Genomic DNA, 26,304 nt, shown 5'->3' on the forward strand with positions numbered 1-26,304 from the left:
CTTACAGGGGGGAAAAAAAAAAAAATGGATTTTCACCTTGAATGTTTTTAATTGATTTGGTTGAATGTAATATGTCGATTATCGAAATTAAAGTAGTCACTCTCGTTAAGATGCAAAATACGCAGGATAATAATGAGACTAATTTATATATGAATCGTGCATTCGAATTAGCAAAAGCTGCTCTTGACGTAGGAGAAGTACCAGTAGGCTGTGTTTTTGTGATAAATGGAGAAATTATAGCTTCGGGGAAAAATTCGGTCAATGAAACTAAATCTGCGGTTAGACATGCTGAATTTAATTGTATAGACCAAGTATTGGAATATTGTCGAACTACAAAAAAAGAACAATATGAAATTTTTAGGGAGTGTTCAGTATATGTTACTGTCGAACCTTGCATTATGTGTGCTGCAGCTTTGCAGAATTTAGGTGTAAAAAAAATTATATATGGATGTGATAATCAAAGGTTTGGTGGATGCGGATCCGTAATCAACGTTCAAAATAATCCTACGACCGAAATAATTAAAGGAGTTATGGAAGATTACTCTGTTTCGTTATTAAAAATGTTTTATCAAGGTCAGAATCCAAATGCTCCATGTCCAAAGATTAAATGATTAAGATTCTTGTAATTAAAATAAACATATTCTTAAAAACATTGATAAGTAACACGATCTTGTTTAATTTAATAAAATCATTCATGCTCATTATTCAAAACAAATTAGAATTTTTATGTTAAAAAAACAAGACAGTTTAGAAAACAACTATGTTACAACGTTGAAGCTCTCGACAATCCACTTTTTATGCAGACAGTTAGCTTTTTGAGTGTCTGTTATGTTCAGCAGTTGGCTTCATTTTAGGGAGTTTGATGGTTTTTCAAAAAATATTAACATTTTTTTTTATATACATTGGATGTTTCTATCTTTGAGAACTTGAACTTGCAAAAGTTTTACTACAAATTATACAAAAAAATGCTTTCCATAAACCTTGTTATACAGAAATCCATATTTTAAAAATTCTGCAATATATTTTTTTTCATATAATATTGTTAATAAACATATCCACTAACTTTGTTGATTGTGACTGACAGTCAAGTATTGTCTATATTTTTAAAAAGGAGGAGAATGTTTATGAAAAGTGTATAAACAACTGTATAAGAATTGATGACCCAATTTGTGGTTGGACCTTATATTTGGGAATTGCAGTTCTACACTACTGAATTAGCAGTGGCGCAGCTAGGAGGGTGTGGTCCGCACCGGGCCTCTGGAAAGCGATAGGCCCATGGGGACCCCAAAATCACAAGAAAAAAAGACCTAAAAAATTTTTCACGGCAATGAGAACAAAGCAAAATTTGGCATTTGGATGCTCGAGCCGGGGCCCCTATTACACAGGAAAACCAGCAACTCAACTGTAATTTAGTTATACACTATATAAACCACCACACAAAAATATTTTAGTTCATTTATGTAAACAAAACAAAAAAATACCTAATGCATCATTTGTCAAATAAAAGAAATTGAACGTCTAAATGCAATGTTTTTAATGGAATAAATAAATTCAAAAGCCGAAATTTATAGAAAAAATTACTTGTTTTCATTTGGACGTTCCCGATTACCATTACGGAAAAAGACACCCCTGCCGAAAAATTTTTTTTGGGGGCCCACAAATCTGGTTCCGCACTGGGCCCGAAGAACCATAACTACGCCACTGAATTAGTATAACAAGTGTAAAAAGAAAAGTATAAGATGGATGTGATAAAATAAACTGTTAAATAAGATTATCATTTCTGTATTGCATTAGAGAATCCCATCCAAATTGTCAAAACCATCACATTTCGATTTTGACTGTTGGTTTTTTGAGCAAATGCTAGCTATTTTTGGCCATGATACTTTTTTTCAAAATTACAAGTTGAGAGCTCTGCAATAAGTAAATATATATGTGTATAGAGATACCTTTTTACATACACAGTAAATGAAAATAAACTCCAAAATGATGGTATTTTTAAGTTATAAAATTTTATAGTTTAATAATCCGGTTACAAAAATTTGGCATTTGATAATATAAACAAATCAAAAAAATTAAGAAGTTAGGTAATAAAAAGTTTTAATACAATCTAGAAACATTATCTTTGTATTAATATTTTTCAAAAGTTATTTAGGAATTTTAACTTATTTGAACAGTAAAAGAAATAATTATTTAATAGTCAAACTATTTTTTTAATTGATGAATAATTTGACACATTTACTAAGGTACATTTTCATTATCTATATTTTCCTCAGATAAATTAAGATCTTATATTTTTAATTTATAAAATTATATCAATAAGAATAACCGTGTCTATGAAAATTACTGGTATAAATAATAATAATAAAACTTTGTAATATTGTTAGAGATATAATTGTATGTCTGCATATTCATTCATTATGAAGAAAATTGTGTCTGATTTGCTATCATTAACAGTTTGTTACAAGTTCTTATAACTGAATTTTTAATGGAATATTTATTAATATTAATTTTTTAACTGTCAGGTAGATGAATACCATCAATATTTCATCACAGTTTAGTAACAAAGTATTTACAGTGATCCAGACTTATTCAATTTTCTTTGTCAGTCATTATATAAATCATGTTAATTGAAAATGTTAAAAAGAGGAAAATTTTTACCTCCTCAGAATCAACAATGTTATAGATTACACATATGAACACATTGTCTTAATTTCTTTAATACAATTAAAGATAGCTTTCTCAGAGCAAATTTAAATTAAATGAAAATTTTTAGTTTATTGAGAATACTTGCTATTATACATATTTGAAAATTACTAGTCCACTATTTTGTATAATAGATGACATTACATACGTATTTTTTTTATTTATGCATGTTTTATTTTGCATTTTTTTGTATGAACTTGAGTATATTGAAGTCTTGCAGTTTAAAAATTCATACAATTTGGTTAAACCAAACTGTATGTAAACAGATCAAACTTTATTCAAAGGATTTTTTCAGATCTATACTTAAAAGGTAACAAATGTATACAAAGCTTTCATGTACCGAAATTTTGTTGATTTATTATTAAAATTATTTGTTTTTATGTTGATTTTCATAACTTTTTTCTTGTCTTTCTGATTATTAAAAAATCAATTAGTTAAAAAAAAACCCTGAAAAATTTCATTTTATTCACACATTATTAGCACATTAATTTACTTTTCTAGCTCGGTTATATATAACAGAAGAAAAAGTATGAAGTTCGGTCAAAAAATGACCCCAAGATTTTTATATTTTTGGATTAAGGATCTTGAAATGTCAAGAAATTCAAAAAATTTGAGATTTTTTCTGTATGTATGGATGGATGCAAGTGTACGTGGGGTACGATTTTTTCCACCTTTAAAGCTTAATAATTCGCGTATCTTTTGTCAGAAATTTCTAAAATTTTGCAAGGAGGTTCATATATTAGGGGAATTAATGTTATTAAATTTTGGTGGTTAAAGGTCAATGGGGTGGGGAGATAGAGAGGGAGTCATGTCATATCTCAAGTAGGTTGAACTTAATGATGATTTTGTCATTATTAGCATTTACAATTTTATTTTATAAAATCCATCTCTACCTTCAAAATTGAGCTTTTTACTATTTTATAATGATTAAAAAAATAGAAATTTTTAAAATAAAATAGAATATGGCATGAAAATTGTTGTGTGGTTATTTGTACTGAGAGATAGTAATGTCAGTGAACAAATGTTACTAAGAGGGATACATAAAACAGATGTACAAACAAAATATCCTTTATTTCTCTCTGAACCGATTCTTTTAGTACAGATCCCAACTTTACAGATATTAATATTACTAATTAACAAAAGAGTGGTCTATTGTCCTCTCATAAGCATATAGGTAACGCGCACGTATACATACAGTATCAACCTGACCGACTTACAACTGAGCTTATACCTATCTTAAACCTAAGAAAAAAGAAAAGGAAGAAACAGAGACTTAGGGAAGTATGACAGATAGACAGAGGAAGGTAGAAAATACCCGGGTCTTCTTAAGTGGTAGGTACCAATTTAAAAGGTGTCGCTTCAATATTATGCTTTCAGATGCCTTCCTCCTTCAAAAACAAAAAAGAATGGTGCCTCGTAGATCTCCAGTCGTACTCACTGTCTTTACAACCTTTCTCTTTCTGTTCTTTTTGACTTCTACGGTTTTCCTCAGCTTTGCAGTCCCCATTGTCCCTTTTTATGGTTTGGAGCACTGCCCTGTCCTGCTGTCTACTCAGATCTTGACCAAGAATGACTCTTCCGTTGGCAGTTTTGCCTCCGGTCCTTGCCTTCCTTTTGTTTTCCCTGAAAATTCAGAGAATCAATAATTCCCCTACCCTTTTGTTCTACCAAGCATTCTGAGAAGGGGTAATCCCTCCTTAAGGCAATGAGATTTAGGTCAGAAGCTTCTAAAAGGAAGTTATGACAAAAGGGAAGAATTGAATATAAAGATAAATAAAAAATTATAACTAAAATACATATAACAATATGGCCGACAGCCATAGTTGATTGTCTTCATTTTGCTGTGACAATTCACCTCCTAGATCAGCTGTATCATTCACAGATTCAAACTGCACTTTGCTTCACTGTGAGGGATCAGCTTCCCCTAACAAGTTCCCTTCCATGTTAATTCATAGCTTTCTAATTACTAGTGTTGCCACCTTTACAAAATTGCTGACCCGGACGGCAGGTCAGGTTTGTTCGAACAGAAGTTCCTGACGCATGCGGAATGTCATTTTACAATGCGAAGAATAACGTGCATGCCGTTCTAAATCAGTTACAGTTAGGGACTAGGGACTTGTGTAGGAGTAACGTGCGTAACCTAAATTAAGAAAGAGCATATAATTTAGCTCCATAGATGTGTACGGATGTACAAGCAAGGTCGAGAGGCAGGTTGTGCATCACATGTCAGCGTAAACAGAGTAGCATGGCGGAATGGCACATGCGTTTCAGTGAGTGTGAGGTCTTTTGCTGTTCAAATGGTGTAAATTTATAAAAATATTTTCAAGGACTTTGTTTCATCGTAATTTCACAATTTCTATGAAATTCCCGGACAAAATTAATAGTTCACTCAGACAGTGAGTCAATTCCCGGACTGTCCGGGTGAAAACCGGACGGGTGGTAACACTACTAATCACATATATCAACTTTTAAGTAGATTCACATTTTAGATAAAAACTTTTAAGTGTTTTATGATAATAGAAATACAAAAATCACTAATGCAACTTTGTTTTCATTAAGCACAAGAAACAAAATTTCTTATTATAGAACTGCCTGGACATGCACAAAACACAACAGTATGACAAGAACATGTGTTTGCAAGCTAGTCCTGTTAATGAGTCAACTAAAGGAGCTCTGAGGGGTGTTCAGGTTGGTTCATGGAAGAATTGAACTCAGCGTAAAAGAGGGGAGAACAGATGGGAAAAATACGAAAAAATACATATTTTTCAAGTGAAAGGTTTCAAATACAAATGCATTAAAATACTATTTAGACAGAACTTCAAGGAATTTAAGGGACTAGCTTAGTCCACCTAGTCCATTCTTGGCATGCCAATGGAATAGATTTATTTTTAATATCAATACCAAGACAATTTGTCATGTTATAGATACTGCTTTTCAACAGGAATATTTAAAACAGATTATATTCGAAAATACATTTGTTGAATGTGTTGCTTTTACTAAATTTTGTTTTATTAATTAAGTTATCTATATTAAAAAAATATTTAGTTTAGTCAATTAAAAAGTACGGGTAGTCTATAAAGAAAGTTCCACATCAATGATTTATAGTTCATTATATCAGAGTGTGCATCAGATGTAAGGCAAAATAATATGTCAAATGATTTTTGTTTTGCTCTAGTCTGGTCTCCTGGTATAGTTACTCTAGTTGGCCGCAACTGCTGCAATGACAATGCCTTAATGACATTGTCCCTGGCTTAACACCATGCAATACTTTCTTATGGCATTACATAAAGCTTCTAAAAGGAAGTTATGACAAAAGGGAAGAATTGAATATAAAGATAAATAAAAAATTATATGCCATGGAAGTGGCACAAAATTTTGTGCCACTTCCATGTGATCTGTGAGAATTGCAAATGAGGATTGAAGAAGCCATAGCAACCCAAAGTGTAGCAGGAGTTTGAATACTGGATCAAAGTTTGACATGTCATATTGGCACTCATATTGAATCACTGTAGTGTGAACATTGTGAAACAAAAACTGGACACCTTGTGCATCATATGAGTCATAAAACATCAACTAATATACACGTGTATATGACTAATAAACTTTTGGAGGACTTTCTCTATAAACATCCTTCAAATTATATTTCTTTGATTTTAAGATGAAAACCAGATTTTAAGTTTTAAACAGTTTTAAGATTTTTTTATGGAAGGAAAATTATTTTATTAAGTTATTTAAGTAACTACTAATTTGAAAAACAAAATAAATGCCATAAATAAATAATGTTTGGCAACTCTGTTTCTATGCTCTTCTGCATATCAATAGCTTTTCATTTTAATGTTTCATCATAATGTTGTCATAAAGGCATTTTAAACAATAAAAAAAAAAATTTTAATTAAGCACTCATTATTACCAAAGCCCATCTGAATTGATGTGGTTATTGAACAGCATAACCAAAAACATTATTAATAGTACAGAATGAAATATATAATCTATTTACAATGACTACCAGTTCTGGTTTTGGACAGTGAATGTAAGACAACATTGATTGTTAGGATGAGACTCCACTAGCATAAAAATCCTTGCCGTAAATATTTTTAATCACACGACCTATTTGCATTTGTGGTGGAGGCGGCTCCACTAGCAACATTTTTATGGTGACAGTGCTGCCCTAGTGTTGAAAGTAAATACTTTTTTGCATGTAAATTGGTGGAAATGACAGTATCACAGGTTGATTGTTAATAATTGTCAGTGTACTTGAAACATTTTAAATGGATCAAATACAAGCTGATATGATGTTTCAGCTTTTTGCTGGACAATTTTTGTTACTTTATACACTCATGAAATGAAAGCAATGCAAGCATCGTTTTTGGGTGAGAGCTCTTTTGGAATAGAAGTTCTTTAAGTTATCATAGTACACTTATGCGTGAACTTCGTTTTCAAGACCAGGAATATTATTATGAGTAAGTAATAAATCAAGATTGCAAAATCTTACAATGCATAAAAGTTTTTATTAGTAGTAAAGTGAATTTTGTTGACAGTTTTTTAAGAATGACACATGATCTCTTTGAAGTGTTATTACGATAAGTAGAAAATCATATAAGCAAGCAAAATACATGTTTCAGAGAAGCAATTTCAGCAAGAGAACGCTTGGGAATAACTAACGTACAGTACATTGTATATGATTAGGAGCTAATGAGTGACTAGCTTAATCTGTTTTAATTGGTTTAAAAAGTTTATGTTATGTATTTTTTCAGATTTTTAGCATCATGGGAAACATACAGAAGCTTATCATTTGCCTTTAGAATTGGACAACAAACAATAGCAAAAATTGTTCCAGAAACTTGCCATGCTCTTTGAACTCAGTTAAAATCAGATTACATGCAATTTCTATTAATACCAAATGAATGGAAAGCTGTTGCACAAAATTTTTTTAAAAGCTTGGCAATTACCACACTGCTGTGGTAGCATTATAGAAAACATGTATTGATTTGTCCCAAAACTTAAACTTTAATTACAAAGGAATGTTTAGTAATTTGTTGCTAACAGTGGCAGATGCCAATTACAAATTTTTGTATATAGACTATGGACACTATGTAAGTGAGAGTGATGGAGGCATATTTAAAAAAGTATACTTTGGCCAAATGATGGAAACCTGCAGATTAAACTTGCCTAATGATGATTACTTGCCAAATTCCAAAATTATATTTCCTTTCTATTTCATTAGTGATGAAGCTATCCCGCTGAAAAGAAATTTGATGTGACCATATCCTAGACATTCAACTATTAGCCAATCACAAGTCTATAACTATAGACTATGCTGTGCTCATTGAGTAGTTGAATATGCTTTTGGCATTTTAAGTTCTTGTTTTTGCATCTTCAAATGACCATTAACATACAGTGACGATGGTATTGGCAGCTTGTGTCTTGCACAATTTTCTTGTAAGAGAGCTTGCTATATTAATGCTGGAAAGAGTGATTCAGAAGATGAACATGGCAACCTTGTCCCAGGGAGGTGGAGAGCAACAGCTAATCATATGAGAAGTTGCACACAGGTAGCAACATGTACTCTACTGAAGCAAGAGAATTAAGGAATAAACTAGCAGAGTATCTATGTACTACTGGGCCTTGCTACAGGCAATAGACTAAAATACAGGATTAATAGAAAAATGGTAAAGACATTGCAACAAATATAGATTTTCAACAAAAATTTATTGATGTAACAAAATTTAATAAATTACATTCATCTATTACATTTAATTCACTGATTTTCTTCATCGTTTGCAGCATCAATATCAAAAAGAATTTCTTGTATTCTTTTCACGGCTGTTTGCTGATTTCTGCTGCTCAGTTTTGCCAGCATACACTCAACAAATTCACAAAAGGGTTTTATACGGAGAGATTTGTTTTTTTGTTTTGCAGTATTGGCTTGTTGCATGGCTTCAGCTGACATTCTGAACACTGATAGCAGTTCTTCCATATGTTGATCGGAAGATTTTCTAGCCCATTTTAAATGCTAAGATTGTTCAAAAGTGCTGTAAAGTACATTGTATGTTAATACATTTGTGAAATATACTAACATAAAGCTTTAGAATAGTACAGACTAAATGTATGTACAGTACCTGCTCTCTGAAGCTTCCATTGATAACTGTGATGATGTTGATGCTGATGCAGGCCTATCGAAGGTAAAAAGCAGGAGTAGATAAAAAGGCATCATCAGTGAATAACTATTGGAGTGCTCACCTTGAAATAAATGCTTCATTGTCATTGGGACATAAAAGCTTGACTGACACAGCATGCACAGGCTCAATATCTTGTGATGGATCATTATAGTCTTCTGCTAAAGGATATATTGGTGATGGTTCTGTTGTTATACAAAATTACACACAAAAATTCTTGCTTCATCCATAAAATGTATTCTTTTTCTAATCTAAAATATCTCTTCATTTGTTTTTGGACAGCACCTCAGAAACCCATCTATCACACTGTATAGGTATCATTGCAATACATATACATCATTTCTACTAGTAGCAGTAATTTTGCCAACTTCCACCTTTTTACACTCTTGTGTAGCAATCACATGTTTTCCAGCAGCTTTCAGCTCTGGTAACATAGTTTATAAAAGTAAAGCTTTTGTACAACTTTTCCACTATTCATTCAATCACATGCATTTTAACCACTAAAATACAATACAAAAATACTCCATATCATACTCAATACTTAATTTATTGCTTGATATATTTCTGACAATATACACAAATACAATAAAATTTAATTTTTGAACAGAATAATTTAGTATATAAATTTAACTGTAATTGTGTAATTCCAGTGACATACTTGTATATAGGTAAACAAAAAGAAAATTAAAAACTCATAAATGAATGTATGGGGTATAACTATAATTAAATATAATCATCATAATTCAGCAATTGCAAAACAATAAAAGGAATTCATATAGAAAAAATAATTAAAAGGGAAAAAAAGGTTAATGTTACCTATGGTTCCAGATGGTGGCTTGCCTCTGATTCCAGCAAATAGAAGAAGGAAAACAGTGAGGATGCATGTTCTAACCTAACCTAACCTATTCTAATAAATTACCATAATTATTACCAACAAAATGATTAGAATAGGTTAGGTTAGGTTAGGTTAGGGACGTGCGTCCCCACTAGGGATTGCAATCCAGCAGTGTTTTGAATCCAGCTGGATTTTTGCTGGATTGAAATCATTCCAGCTGGATCCAGTGCGGATCCAGCTGGATGTATTTTTGGTGCAATAGTATTATCTGTCTATCTATCTATCCTTATGTTTTTTAAATGAAATAAAACATTTTTAAAAAATACTTAAGAAGCTTTTATTATTTAGACTGGTCACTATAAATCAGTAAAACTTCTTACACATTTAGGTAGTAAACTTAACTTTGGTTCGGTTTAACACTTGAGATAGAGATAATTAACTTTAAATGTTTAGTTAGATTATAATTATATTGTAATCTTTAAGTTAAATAATAGCAAAGGTAATTCTACTGATTAATTTATATTAATATATTATAATAATGTAAGGACGGATAATGAGTGGCTAAGTGGCTATCAGTCTTACCAGTTTTCTTATATAGGCTCTACATATTAGTCTGTAGTTATTTATAAGTATATAAAACTATGTACTGGAAGTAGAATAAGTTAAATAAACTACACCTTTATCAATCCAGCAAAATTTAATAAAATAATAACGTTTTCAATCATTTTTAACGATCTTCCTCGGTTACAAAAAAAGTAGAACATTAAATATAGAACATAAAATGTGTTCGGAATAAATATAAAAATTAACGGAAAACGTCCAAACGGACAAAATATAGATAAATAAACAAAATAAATAGCGGAAAAAGTATATACAGGGTGTTTTTTTTTAAACTGACGGTACTCAGAAACATCTGTAGAGCAATCTAACAGCCGGACTGTCGCCAAATTTGGGAGAGTGACTAAGGACGACATGGAAAAGAGATTCCGCGAAGAAAAAAGTAATACCTAAATTCGCCGGTAGAGGAGGATTTGGCGCTGTTGTAGCGAAAAAGTTACCAGCACTTCACTGAAGAAAGGGTCATCAGTCGCTTTTTTCCACTTGCATGGCCGCCTCGCTCCCCGGATCTAACCCCATGTTACTTTTTCCTGTGGGGTTACTTAAAGTCCAAGGTCTATCTTGGTAGTGTCCCAAACTTGATGACTTTGAAGGACAACGTTTCTCGAACCGTGATGAACATTCCTGCGGACATGTTACGTTCGGCCATAGAGAACACGGTGTTCAGGATGCAATGACCTTTTCCAGCAGGACGGTGATCACATTGAAGAAGAGAGAAGGTTATTTGCTGAGTAATTAAACTTTCGTTATTACACTGAAACCTCTGTCTGATTATTCATTCGTGTGTTTGTTAATTGCAGCTGAATTTTATGCAGATTCTTAGCTGTTTCGCTACAACAGCGCCAAATCCACCCCTACCGGCAAATTTGGGTACTACTTTTTTCTTCGCGGAATCTCTTTCCCATGTCGTCCTTAGTCACTCTCCCAAATTTGGCGACAGTCCGGCTGTTAGATTGCTCTACAGATGTCTCTGAGTACCGTCAGTTTAAAAAAAACACCCTGTACAGTAATACCTCGACTTACGCTACCCCGACTTACGCGAACCCGGAGTTACGCGATTTTCAAATCTCGACGATTCGTCTTTTGTTTGAGCGCCACGCAACCCTTGATTACTCACTCCCCCCAAACTATTGTTCAGCTTACAGGTTCGGACGTGTCGCGCGGAATCGACGCATAGCTACAATTTATTTTGACTTATTTATTTCTGTGTTATATCTACGGAGACTTGAGACTCTACTGTGTCATCCAAACGAAGTAGAACTGATTCTTCTGCATCAAACAAGAAAAGAAAAAACTCCATCTTTAATAATGTTAACTTTACATTCCAAAGACTTCGATACAAAAATGAAAATTTGTAAATTGGCAAAACTTGATCCTTTAGACCCAGTTCAATCAGATGATCGAATAACGGTTGGAAACTTGACAGAAGGCCTCAGTTTAATTAAAAAGAGGTTACAAATTTTAGAAAATATAGACTCCAACGAAGAGCGCATTTCTTCTACAAAACGAAAAATAAAAAAAAATTATTAGCATGCTACGAGGAAATTTTGCGGGAGAAAAAATCTTTGAGCCGTCAGACAAATTTGTTAGATTTTAGGAAGCCTTCTATAACAAAATAACTTCGATTTACGATTTTAATAATATAATTTGTTATACATATGTATTATCTAAGATTTTATTAAACATTTTTTTCTAAATTGTTGTTTTCTTTAGTCTCCGGCCCCAATTAAAAATAATTAGTATGTATTTATATGCGAAGTTATACCCCGACTTACGCGAATTCAACTTACGCGGTTATCGCTCGGTCCCACCTATCGCGTAAGTTCGGGGTATTACTGTATATAAGATATAACAACGAAACCAGCATTGTCCGTTAATAACATTAATTAATGTTAAAGAATCTCCACATGGTAGACAATGAGTCCGCATCTCTATGGTTCATACAACCAGTTGTCATGTGCGCCTTGCAGATTTCCAATCTCTCAAGATGTTTGACCGTTTGCCTATTCGTCGTCGTTTTTATAATTGCCGCTTGATCCCATTGGATGTTAACATCCTTGTGTCTTGCGTATGATACCAGCGCAGTGTTCTTACTGATTGCATATTTGTGCTCTTGAGCCTTTGTTTTAAACTGCGCATCGTTGCACCCACATAAACAAGCTTGGAATTGAAACGTTGGTTGTGTAAAGGCACCGAATATATACCCGTTGTTGAATTCCGATCCTCTTTCTTTTTATCGTTTCTTAAAAGATTGAAAACAGTGGGATTACGTCAGTATACAATACGAAAATTATCAGACCTAGCAGTACATCTATGTATCTTGTTTAAAAAAATGGGATGTAATTAAGCACTATTCTTTTTATATTTATTCGAAACACATTTTATGTTCTATAGTTAATGTTGTATTTTTTTGTAACTGAGGAAGATCGTTAAAAGCGATTGAATACGTTATTATTTTATTAAATTTTGCTGGATTGATTAAGGTATAGTTGATTTATAAGTAATTTAATTATTAGTGTTAGTAAAGTAGTAAGTAATTAGTAGCAGTCTAGTAGTTAGCAAAGCGGCAACGCGACAACGTAGACTTTTGCGCAATTATTTAGAAAGCTAATTGAGTATTTGCGGATCCGCAGCGCTGGATCCAGCAGGCCGAAAAATGCGCTGGATCCAGCTGGATTGCTGGATGAGGGATCCAGCAATTGCAATCCTAGTCCCCACTGTTTCCTTGCTGGAATCAGATGAGCCGCCATCTTGGAACCATAGGTAACATTAACCAAAAAAAATATAAAGAAATACGAATATTTGGAACTAATTAAATTATATAAAGAAAAAGAATAAATGACTGTTCAGGCACAGGATTGTAAAAAACATGGTATAAATATTTGAATCACATTAGTTGTTGAGGTTATGATAGTTAGGAAGAAAAAGTGTTAATGGATTTCTAATAAATTAAAGTTAGGATTGTATGTCCTCATGAAAAAATGTTAATTGTTAAAACGAATAAGTGTTTTTGAGTAATAAATTATTATATTAAAATAAAATCAGTTAAAAACTTTTTGGAAACAGAATCAAAAAAACAGAAAAAAAAATTGCCACAAAAAGAAGAAAAATGTAATAAAGTAGAAAGAAATATTTCAACATTTAATAATTAATTTTTAAAGAATTGTATACTTTATAATAATATTTAAGTAGATAATAGAGAAATATTATTAACAATAATAATAATTCCCATCTGAAGAGGGACTGATAATCAAATACATCAGTCCAAAATGCATATTAGATATTAATGAATTAAAATTTGTAATAATGTAAAGAGAAAAGTAATTATCTGAAATGTCCAGTGTGATTAAACCCAAATTCCTATAATAAAATTCTCCCATTTAACTTGAGTAAAAATTTGTGTATATACAATAATAAATTGTATATGTCATATATCTTTAAAAAGGCAATAATTATATTCTACAATTTTTTTGTACTATAATTTCAAATGTAGTAAAAATAATATCTTTATCATATTATTATTAATATACTTTAATAAAGTACTATAGTTAGCATGCTATGCTTAGCTGTTTTAATATGTACTCACCTAAATTAAAAGATTTTCCTACGACCGTCCATATTGAATGTTTTAGGCATCCATTCTTATAATCAGGATGCAGGTCATATAAGCATGGATATTTTCGAATGTTTTCAATAAATTTTCTAAATCTATTTGAGGTCTTTTTGAAGTAGCCATGACAGAATGTACAAAAAAGCTCGTTTCCTGAAATTTTCGCACGATGTCATGACGACATAGTTCCACTGACTTCTGATTGGTTGAAGGTACCATTTTATGGCCGTATTCGTGTCAAAAGTCAAACACCGCTCAACTTGCTTTATGTTCAATTTACAACCTGCTCTGGCATAAAATATCATGGTCACGTGATTAAAAATATTTACGGCGAGGGTTTTTATACCCATTTTTATGCTAGTGGAATGTCGATCTAAGATGCATGTCTATTTTGAACAAGTAAAAATGTGTAAAAAAAGGTATCTTAGAATTGAGGAAACATGGTTCTATCTTTCAAACACAGCATTAGTCATGCATATAAAATTTTAAATGTTTTAAGATCTTTCAAAATTTCTAATGTTAAACAACCAATTTTAAATGATATATACAGGGCCGGATTATCGAATAGGCAAAGTAGACAAATGTCTAGGGCCCGTAATTCAGAGGGGCCTGGCTTCAGTGCAGAATATTTCTCTGTTTCAAAACAAGTTAAAAATTTTTTAAGAAATTCGATAGGACAGAAAAGGCTGTATTTAACAATTCCTACTAAGCTCTGCTCGACTAGCCATTATCTAAAAAAAGGTCAACAGCCACCCATGTGCGTCAGAAGTAATGTACGCCACGGGATCTCTCGCACCATCTAAAAATATTCCTAGGACCGCCTCTCGTGGTAGTACTGATGTATAGTTATGATTTATTTTCTAAATCTAAACTTATACGTCGCGACATCGCATATTCGATATAGCGTTCAAGTTGCTCGAGTGCGAAAATATTACAATTTAATAGTGTTTTATAAAAGAGTTAAAAAGGGTGACACTACAGTGTGACTTGGGGTGACACCACGATATCCGCACCCATGCTAGCTACGCTAATGTCACATTATATAAGATTTGTTTAGAAGCAACTTATTTAAATGGGGCCCCAATTTAAATTTTGTCTAGGGCCTGCTAGAGGCTTAATCCGGCGCTGGATATATATAAGCACTAAAAATTCTGTGATATATTGTAAATAACTTGTTGAAGAATGCTATACAAGAATGGAAAGCTCAATGCTTTAAATTAAAAAATTTATTATTTAATTCTGTCATTCTTCCAAAACTGCCTTCCATAAACATAAATACTGATCATAAAAAGAGCATGATACAATAAGACTGTTCTTTGAATTAAAATTTTCACATTCTTCATTTTCGCTATTATTTTTTGTCCAATCAGATGATAACCAGCTCCAATCGGCTCCATAAGCAAGAGAAGAATGAATTTTATTTGAAGCTACAACTTCCATTGATGTATCTACAAAATTTAAAATTGAAAAATGACGAAAATTTAAACCTAAAAATTTATCAACTAGAAGACTAACTATAGAATTAAAAATATCTGATAGTAATATAATGCTTTTAAATTTTATAATTACTGACATTTATGGTTTAATTTAAATTATAGTATTTCCCAGAATAAAAATGGAACTGATGAACAAAATCTTGAATATGTATCACTCTACCACTTCAGCTAAGTAATGAACCTATATATACTGTTTAATAAAAACTTAAAAAACTTCAAACATTACATCATATGACATTGTATGATTTTCTTTTGGACTTTCTCAAGAAAAACTTTTCTCTGGGTTTCTATGAGTGATCAGTTATTATTTTTTTGTTTGCAGGTGAGATCTATTGCAAACTCTTTCTCTCATAAATTTACCGTGGGCTAGATAATGTTAAGAAAAATTGTTATGAATAATTTAAAAATTTTATTAGCAAATAAAATTGTTTAATCACCATATTTGAGCATTCACTTTCCATCATACCCACGCATAATATCAGCTGTGTTTTCATTACACATTGAGGTTTATGTAGGTCATTTGTTTGAATCTTATGTATTAGTCTAACTAGGACAGCCAAACCTTCATATTATATATAATCTCAAATACTTTGCAAAAATGTCAGGAATTTTAAATATATTATAACAATTTAAAGTTATCTTATAATTTTATAATACATGGTCTTACAATATATAAATAATGTTCTATTTCTTAATAAATACAAAACTATTATTTTCCTTTACATATGTAGAATAGTGAACATTGGCTCCATTCTTATTCTGGAAAAGAATACAGGTACTCCTCACTTTACGACCTATCTGCTTAATGACCATTCGAGTTTCGATCTGCAATATGGGGAATCCCCTTTCTCAGCTTGAGTGTCAGTCAGTGGTAAATGGTGACATGCACACTAAATGTACTATAATAGTCTTATAGTACTATAATAGGCAAAGAGCGTACTATAATAGTCTTTTTATGAATAAATTTGAAGTTTGTTGCATAATTTGTATAATTTTACGACGATCATATATTCCCGGCACAAGCTCCTCGCTTATCGACCAATTCGCTTGACGATGTAGTCGTCGGAACAGAACGGAACTTGGTCGTAAAGTGAAGAGTACCTGTATAGTAATAAAAACAATTCTTCAAATTGTGCAAAAAAAAAAAAAAAAAAAATTATGATTTAAAAAAATTTAAAAATTAAAAAGAATTCAATACAAATCATTAAAACTTTTTCAAAACAAGTTATAAAGTCTTCAATAACATCATTGTGTTCCTAAATATTTTAATACAGAGGACTGATTGGAGCTTATGTTTTAGGATGTTCCATAAATTTGCATTACCCTCCCTTCCACTGTACCATCTAGCTCGTTCCAACCTAACAGGTACAAAAATACTGCCATCAGCAACACATCTGCAGAACTTATATCTTATGCAATTCCACTGATATGCTCAGTGACAAATTTGGTATCATAAAGCATATGCTAGCCTGGGCAGAATATCCCAAGAACAAGTTCATGTGTCAGAATTTTTCACTTATTTTTTCTGCCCTTTACATTCTGGGTTATCTCCAGAAAACATTTTATAAAACATCCATACCTTTTCTTGGAAACATTTCTCTAAAAGTTGCCAAATTGTTTGTAACTTTTAGAGAAATCTATAACCCTGCCCTCATTTAGATGGTTACTTTTGAGTATTAAAGTTATTTATATCTTGAAAAGTTGTTTAATAATATATGAATTATCATCCTGTTGTCATTTTCTGATCTGCTGGCATATGTCTCTTTGTTTTGACTTCAATTATTTAATATATTTATTATTAGATCAGAGTTCATAGCAGTTTGTCATTGTAAGTTTTCATGAAATTTTCATGAATTTCCATGTTATCATCAAAAATTTCCTTAACATTGTTAAATTTCAAGCTTGTTATATACTTACGACAAAATTATTTAATTTATAACCTAGCAATAATACAAATTCTTTGTGTACATTTCCATTAAAAGCATAATTATCACCAAGATTACAAGTTTCATTCTGAAGCTAATCAAAGCCATGATAATTAACTGTTTTCAACTATATGGTGTAAGTTATATACCAAAAAATAAGCAATGGTCAGATGGCCAAATAGTTAGTGTTAGCATACCAATATAGGGATCCAACAACAAATCTGGTCAGGTTGAAAAAGCTAGAAATATTTTGGAGCTGGTCTGTCATAAATATGTTTGCCTCATCCCTCACCATATGGCTGTCCCATTATTGCCCTGGATGAACCCATGAATGGCTTATTTGATCTGACCTGTAGCCTGCTTAGTGCCCATAAGACAGAAAGGATAAAAAAACAAAAGCATATATGTTTTGCTTATAAGTAAATATGCTTCTAAACAAAGTATCACTGGTTTCTTATAAATTATAATGTGAATATGAAAAGACAATGTAAATAGACAGTTGACCATTGGGAGGTAAAAATAACAAAACACCATTTCACAGACAATCAACAGGAAGTATACATATATGACCTAAACCAGAAATGTACAAAGTAATGATTAGAAGTCAACATTAATCTCTATTTTATCTAAATTAAATTTACACATTAGTTTCATGTGCTCATTTATGCGCACTATTAGGGTATGTAACTCAACAATGCATGGTATGTAACTCCCATATACAGGTGTTCCAAAATTAACACAGAATTAAAAGTTTGTGCCATTTTTCTTCCAATGGGTTGGCAGCACCATATGGAGTGACATCTTGCAGTTGCACATTGCACATTACAGTTGCAGGTAAACACATTGCAGTTAGTTAATATGAAGTGACACAATGGAGGAGCATGTAATGATTATCAAAACTTATTACAAGTATGGGGGAAAGTTTTGCTGTGACTGTGCACAAATTATGTGGCATTTTCAGTTGGAGAAACTCAATGAAATCACTGTGTAAAGAACAAACAATGCATGCCTGTGATATTTTGGTGTGGATTTTGAACCAGTAGAGTGATTTGACCGAATTTCTTTGAAAATGAGGCTGAAAATGCAGTTACTGTTAACGATGTGCATTATTGCAAGATGATATCAGAGTTTTTGTGGCCTCATTTTGACAGCATGGATTTGAGTGACATGTGATTCCACCAGGATGGTGTCCACCTGTCATAAGGCACAGGAAACAACTGAGCTGTTGTGGCAGAAGTTTCATGGGCAACTCATCTTATGCAACAGCGATCAGAATTGGCCACCAAGATCATGCAATCTAACACCATGCAACTTTTTTCTCTGGGATTTGTAAAGTCCAAAGTTTATGCCACTAAAATAAGAACAATTCCTGAATTGAAAGCAGAAATTTCAAAAGTTATTGATGAAACTGAGCTGCAACTGCATGAAAATGTGATTGAAAATTTTGTCAAAATAATATGTGTCAGAAGAGTCATGGGAGCCATTTGTCAGATATTCTATTCCATATTTAATTGCAATGTTTACCCTTTAAAATGATATAACAACTTTGCCAATTAATGAATAAATAATAAGTTCTTTTTAAAATTTAAATCCTACATTACGTTTGGGACACCCTATAAAACTGCTGGACTCTGAACCAACTAATCTATTTAGAAATAGATTAGTTGGCTCAGATTAGATTGCAAGCCATCTCATGGGATGACAAAATCAGGTAATTTCAAGTCATCCCATGGGATGACTTGCAATTATCTGATTTCATCATAGAAGTTTTGAGTTATGGACCTAAGTTTGCACCCTCTCCTACAACCAAGAATTTGAACCTCATCCCTGACGTGGAGACTCTACTGCTAGGCCTACCAGACATACAAAAGGAATACTACCAATGGATGGCCACACACAGAATTAAAAATACCAAGGAGCCTTACGAAATAATGCAGTTGAGAACAAAATTACAATGCACACACTGTTGGATGCAGCAAAATGGGTCATGCTGGTCAGCTCCGACAAGACCAAATCTCTGGTCCTCATGAGGTGCACTATGTATGATCGGCTGTTATTAGAGTATGACAATATAACACAATGTGAGATTGTGGACAACAATATTGCTAAGCGCTTAACCCTCAAATTACATTTGAGGGTTAAGCGCTTAACGCAACTCACAATCGTAATTGAGTTAAGCGCTAGCAATACCGATTAGCTAAATGCCTGAAAATGGGAAATACCCTAGTTAACTCTCCCAATATACCTAGGCTTTTTGCATTTGCTAAGACTCATAAACAGGGACAACAACTATGCCCTGTTATCGATAAGGCTAGAGCTATAGACCTCATAACCCTCCTCAGGGAGATCACCACCTCTCCACAATTTCTCATGGTATTGGACTTTAAGTCCCTATACCCTTCAATTCAACGCCTGCCTACCTTTCGTGCCCTCAGGGATTTCCTATTCAACATTGTAAATGATGACAGCTTACATCAGCAAGTCCTAGAGATGGCACATTTATTATGCTACAGTTTGTTTTTTCAATTCAACAGTACAGTATACACACAGGGAAGAAGCATCCCAATGGGAAGCCCCATCTCAGAGGACTTATGTGAGATGGTGATTAGACAACTAGAATGCAAGATCCTCCCTCGCCACCTCCCCATCATCATTTTATATAGGAGGTACATAGATGACATAATCATTCTATGGAGGACAACTCCAGACATCTCAGCCTTTGTCAACTCCATTAATGACAACCCGTATGGCTTGACCCTGGAAATCAATCAAGTATACAGTACCCTACAGAGGTCCATTTCCTTGACATTAACATTAGAATTGAAGGGTTGGTAATTCATACCGAGGTGTACCATAAATCGGGATCAGAATCCATATACATACCTGTGAGGTCTTGTGACCCACATCAGTATAAAATTGCAGCCCATAATGTCTTAATTAGGAGAGTGCAGACTTACACATCCACTCAACAAGCTCTTTATGCATACTCATCGCATAAACACTGACCATGGGTACCCCAAGCTCACCTGTAAATTAATCGACAGATTTCACTGCTCCCAAGATGCACTCTAAGTCCACTCCCATGATGAAGACCTACCTGATGATGAAGAAAGGATCCCAGTCACTTACAACCCATATCTCAAATCACTATATACCGAGATAGCTAAGAGCCATATTCGCATTGCATACAGATGTCCAACCATATCTGACATTCTTTGTAATGGAAAGGATGTTCCCAACTGGGACAGACTCCCTAGAGTGTACAGCATCTCAATTAAGGATCACAGATTCGATAGAGAACTCATCTACATTGGCTCTCAAAGCACTCCTTGGAGGTTAGAACGAAAGAGCACATCGCTGACATACAGCACATGAGGACCACCACTGCTTTTGCTGTTTACGCTAGCGATTCAGACATAGAGCCAGATCTTAACCAGGTGAGAGTCATCCTCATCTCACCACACACACATCTAAGGTGGCTGGAAGCCATTTATATCTATAGATCTAGCCTCAACAACACTTGTATCAACCACAACGAGGAATTAACTCTGTCCATAGCATGGCAAGTGCTAATGGATAAAGACCTATAAATCTCATCAATTGCTACCAACTAGATGTGCAAGCCCAGTGGGACATCATCAAGAAACACATATTCGAATTTCAAATCATGTTCTTATTTAATTGCATCTATCGGAAATTCACCTTCACCTGAAGAAGAACCATTTATGGTTCGAAAATGTTTGTGGAAAACTATTTTTTTTTCGACGTTATTTGAGTTTCACACTGGTAACAGGCTTTGAGGTATGTAAATATATTCATTTGTTTTATACGTTTATTTATTTTCATGCATGATTTTTCTTTTTTTCTTCTATCTTTTAACTTTGCATAGCTTTTATACCTTCATAACTTTTATGCCAAAAAATGAAAGCAACCAACTAAATAATTTAACAAATCTCATTAATTTATAAAGCTTCATATAACTAAAATCACTTATTTTTCGAGATTTAAATCTAAATATGTTTCTTTAGATTAACATTTCTTTAAATTCAGAGAATTTATTTATTTATGATTTGAAGTAATTAGGCAAATTATTAAAAAGTACTTTTTTTTTTGTTTTGTTTAGTCTGAAAAATAAATTTGTTCATAAGTATATTTTAATTTTTTTTAAATTTATGACCAGACCTTTTCTTTCTATAACAGAAAAGTTTTATTATTAAAAAAATATTTTATAGATATCCTTTCTGATAAATAATTATTTACTATTGCACCCGTAAAGAATTATAATATTTTTCGGCTGCAATTTTCAAATTGCAGGCCTATTCCCACTGTCATCTGTCCATTCATCCTTTGTTAATCTTGCGAACACAGATATGGATAGCTTAGATAGATGAATATTAAGACCAGATATGAAAAGCTTATTTTTAAATTAAAATTTGATTAAAAATTGCAGTCAGACTTATTGTGACAATGTCACAATAAGTAATTGCTTGTTAAACACAAATTTCATATTATTTAAACCTACTAAAACTATTAATTAAGTTTATTTTATAAAAATTTGAATAGCACCTTCAAGCAATTTAAGAATATGAATTCCATTTTCATTGCAGGCTGCTAAAATATGCTTCTCATTATACGGTTGCCATTTTAATCTCCAAATTCCACCACCAACTTCTTTTTGAATTAAAGGCTGCTTCATTTTCCTTGTATCCCATAATCTGATAATTTCATCATAACTACATCATGAAATAATAAATAAATACATTATAAAAAATTTTCAAAATATTTATAAAATACAAATGTCCAATATTCAAATAGTCCTGACCTAAAGGTGAATTATTCAACAATTCTAATTGTGCTATTTATTAGAAATTCAATTAATTGGATTATTAGTATTTAGCAGATATAACCTTTTTAAATCTTTAATTGTAAAATATTATAATAAAAATAAGTTATGAGCATATAAATAAGAAAATATAAAATAAACTAAGAGCTGGAGGTCACAAAAATAATACATAACTGAATACAATTTAAACTATAAGTATATATTTACCTATATTTATATATAGTATAAATATAATTAATAATTTTCTAATTTACCACAGAAATCTTTCATATGCACACGAATTGCCTTAAGTCACAGACAACAACTTTTTACAGTGTTGTATACAACACTGTACCAAGAAACGTTTTTGGCCTCCACCAAGGCTTTCTTCAGGTTGAGAACTAAATGTCATCCCCCTCCAGACCACCAGAACAATGCCTGTAGAAGTTACCTGAGAAATAAACATAGTATGTGTTGTGTTTCACCCCTCTGCCTGGCTCCGTTCGAATTCCTCGATCAGGTACCTCCACGCATGCGCGATCGAGTCCCCGTCCTTAAAGTTGATGCAGGTGCCTTCCACGTTGGCTTTATATATCTCCCAGGCCTCCAGGTGCCGTATGTGATCGTATTGAAAGGCCTGCCAGATTAACTTAGTGCTCTGAGCCAGGCAGAGGAGTGAAACGTGACATGTCCTATGTTTATTTCTCAGGCGCATTGTTCTGGCGGTCTGGAGGGGGATGACATTTAGTTCTCAACCTGAAGGCAGCCTTGGTGGAGGCTGAAAACGTTTGTTGGTTTTCTGTCGTATACAACACTGTAAAAGGTTTTTGTCTGTGACTTTGTGTTACTCACTGCAGTGTTAATAGTAGAAGATGTTTATTGTGTTACAAATTGCCTTGTTGGAAAACACTGATCACTGAATTTGTAAATACCAAACTTAATAATTAAAAGAAATTGCAGACATCAAATAACCAGAAATATTTTCAACCATTTTGAATGACCATTTTTATTAACCACATACAGAATAGAACAACATTAAAAGAACATGCAAAAATATAACGTTTTGTATTTTAATGGTAATTTCTCTTAATGTTTAAAAGTAATTTTTAATGTTAAGTGTAATAGCTAAAAATGTATTCTGTAATATTGATATTTTATATTTCATTTTAAAAATATTCATTTAAATGTTCTAACACATTATGTCCTATATTTTGAATTGTGTTCTATTTTTGTATTCTTTTAATGGTAATTCTATGCTATAGGGTGTTATCTGAAAATGATCATTCAAAACGGTCAAAAACTTTGTATTAAAATTTAATTTCTGGAGATTTATGGTTGTTTTGTTTTGTTTCTGTGTATCCAGTTAAAGGTGCATTTATATATAAAATTAATCAAGATATCATGGAATATGTCATTTTTCTTCTTAAATCATCACAATGGTTGTTTTATTTTATGTTTTTAATGTTGCAATAATAACAAAAAAATTAACTTGGCAGTGACTCCCCACCAAGTAAAAAAGTCACTGACTAACTATATATACAGGAATAAGAGTTGCTAATTTTCAGGGGTCGAATTTCTCTGCCCCCTAAGTGATTCTGAATATCTCATTCAAAATAAAATTGTTTTCTTAGGTAGTGTGCAAAATTTTAAAAATTTGTATAAAACAGTTGCTGAAATATAAGCAATTGAAAGTGCAAAAATTGCCCAAAAAGCTATATTTCCTTCTCCCCCTTTTTCTTCATCCAGCACTGAAGATGCACATAGAGAAAAAATTATTGGGTCTAGAAAGCTCAAATTTTAAACTTAAGTCTTTCTTGTTATCAGCTGTTCAAACTTCTGGGTGATAGGTCAAAGTTCACAGGGGTTTCCCCATAGAGCTAATTTGGTTTTATGGCTTAATTTTATGCTTATAAACATAAAAGTGCATCAGAACAAATGAATTTTATTCAAAATGTTACTCAGAATAATGAAAGCTAAAATATATGTCAATTAACACTTCTTATAAGGATCTTTCGAAATGGTGTATCGAAAGCCTCCGTTGAGAGCATGTTGGTCGACACTGACTAAAATCAATATTGAAAGCATTCAATTGGCAGTGCATTTGTCAGTGGTGTGTTGGTCAGCAATGCATTCAGTTGGCACTCAATGACTGCTGACTGAATTGTATATCATCGTCTTGTCCTGACATAATAATACATTTATTAAACAAAAACAATTGAAATGTAAAAAAATTTCACCAAGTAAAAACTTATGACAATTTAGACAATAGACAGAATTGTTTTTAGCAGTTTTCCTATGGTAAAGATAAGCTTGATGCTTTGAAGTGGTACCCACAAGATTTCTACCTGTATTATTCTTTTCTACATTTTGCTTCCAAGTGCCAAGTTTATCTTTACCAAAGGAAAACTCCTAAAAAAATTTTTTACTGTTGTCTAAATTGTCATAAGTTTCTATTTAGTGAAACTTTCTTACATTTCAGATGTTTTTGCTTGGATTTTATATATAAACAATTACCCAAATTTTTAATACTGTTATAATTGTTACTTATGCAAAGGAACTTTATTATGTTTTAATTATATTTTAGGAAATTGGTTGGAAAATTTGAACTGATATTATAATACTTTGTAATTTTTTCCATTTACAAAAATAGAAAATAAATTCCTAGTCTTTGCATAAGGATAGAAAGGGTGTTACATTTGCCCTGGTGACCAAGGGAGATTGTGGCAGATTTTTCAAATGCAAGTCTCTTCTTAACTTACAAATATGAATCTTGTTAACCCAGTAATCTGAGCTGGTATTATGTTGAGAAAGTGCCACAACCATTTTGTTTTTCTCCATAGAAGTGGGTATATTTACATAACTATTATTTATTTATGTTATAAAGTAAAAAATTGATGCCAGAGATATAGCTAAACATATCTAGATTCTAAGAAATATATATTTTTTTATTTTGGTTATTATAAATAGATTCTTTATGATTCTTAATACTTTTTAAAATATTAACGTAATTTAATATATTTCAATGTACTTCAAGATTATATTTCAAATATTTTTATAGTTGGAAAATATATTTCAAAATAACAAAATTACTTTTATATATTGTGATAAAATAAAGTTATTATTTCAATAATAAATAAAATAGTAATGACCCAAATATACATTTAATAAACACATAAATGATCCAAAAATAATTTATATATAATAAATAGCAATAATTATTAATTAGAAATTTTAAAATTATAAACTTCACATAAAAATAGTTTATCCCTTTATATACCTTCCTGATAGTAATAAAAATTCCCTTTTAAAACTCGACCGTAAACTTGTAACACCCATTGTATGGCTGAAATAAAGAAAGATAATATAATCTATTTGGAAGTCTCTCAGTTAAAATTAATATTATGTTAAAGTAGTGTTACATTTAATGGCAAAATAATGTAAAACCTAAAAACTATAGAGTTCATTTAAAAATTAGAATAAATATTAAATTTTATCATTTAATTGTGTCAAGTTACGATTATTCATCACACAATGAAATTTGATATGGAAAATAAAATTTTATTTATAATGAAATAGTTAATAATTTATTTTTATAAACGGTTTAGTTATTCATTAATGAAATAATAGATAATTAATACAAGATTACTCGAACTATCATATTTAACATCAATATTAGTTGGTTAATTTGATTTTCTTACAAATGATAACATTTCATATTATGGAACATTATGTTTTAACAATTTCTTTATTTTCTTAAATTTATCTCATATACAATTCTATAATTTAGTGATATTAAGTGTGAAGTGTTAGCTTTGGTTTTGATGATAAAACATTTTGATTTTAATATTTATATATAGATAAAGATAATGGCCCTGGATTTCGATTACATTCTAAATTACATTTATTTAATAGCAAACAACAAAGGAAATTTATAACATATTTTTGAAATCAAAGCAAATATTTGTGTTCATTTCAAAAAATTAAATGAAAAAAGAGTTTAAACAAGTTTAATCAAAATTAGTTTCAACCAAAGTTATAAATTATTTCATTGTATTCTAAGCTTTTAATATTCTAATTTATAAAACACAGCTCAGTCATAAATTAGTAGTACATCAAGCA

At 31.7% G+C, this 26,304-nt stretch overlaps 2 protein-coding genes and 1 long non-coding RNA gene across 5 annotated transcripts in view; 1 reads left to right on the plus strand and 2 right to left on the minus strand.

Moving 5' to 3' along the window:
• LOC136983725 (tRNA-specific adenosine deaminase 2) lies at positions 1-652 on the plus strand. The gene has a single exon (XM_067280551.1). It carries the CDS (start codon positions 42-44, stop codon positions 609-611), a length of 570 nt encoding a protein of 189 aa, XP_067136652.1. The 5' UTR covers positions 1-41; the 3' UTR covers positions 612-652.
• Positions 653-8,393: 7,741 nt separating this feature from the next.
• Positions 8,394-9,038, minus strand: LOC136983782 (uncharacterized). Its single transcript, XR_010882090.1, has 2 exons — positions 8,823-9,038; positions 8,394-8,735 (listed from the first exon to the last, which is right to left on the minus strand). It is a non-coding gene; the product is annotated as an uncharacterized lncRNA (long non-coding RNA).
• A 6,112-nt stretch (positions 9,039-15,150) lies between these two features.
• Positions 15,151-26,304, minus strand: part of LOC136983744 (diphthine methyltransferase) — a 36,250-nt gene continuing 25,096 nt past the window's right edge. For all 3 annotated transcript variants that reach the window (XM_067280584.1, XM_067280583.1, XM_067280582.1), the window contains exons 6-8: positions 25,463-25,528; positions 21,930-22,096; positions 15,151-15,390 (exon numbers count right to left, since the gene is read on the minus strand). In XM_067280584.1, the coding sequence (XP_067136685.1) occupies positions 15,185-15,390; positions 21,930-22,096; positions 25,463-25,528 (439 nt within the window). In that variant the 3' untranslated portion in view covers positions 15,151-15,184. The remainder of the gene's footprint in view (positions 15,391-21,929; positions 22,097-25,462; positions 25,529-26,304) is intronic.

The sequence above is a fragment of the Centruroides vittatus genome, unplaced genomic scaffold, assembly GCF_030686945.1.
Source record: "Centruroides vittatus isolate TY-2023 unplaced genomic scaffold, ASM3068694v2 contig_885, whole genome shotgun sequence".
Lineage (NCBI taxonomy): Eukaryota > Metazoa > Arthropoda > Arachnida > Scorpiones > Buthidae > Centruroides > Centruroides vittatus.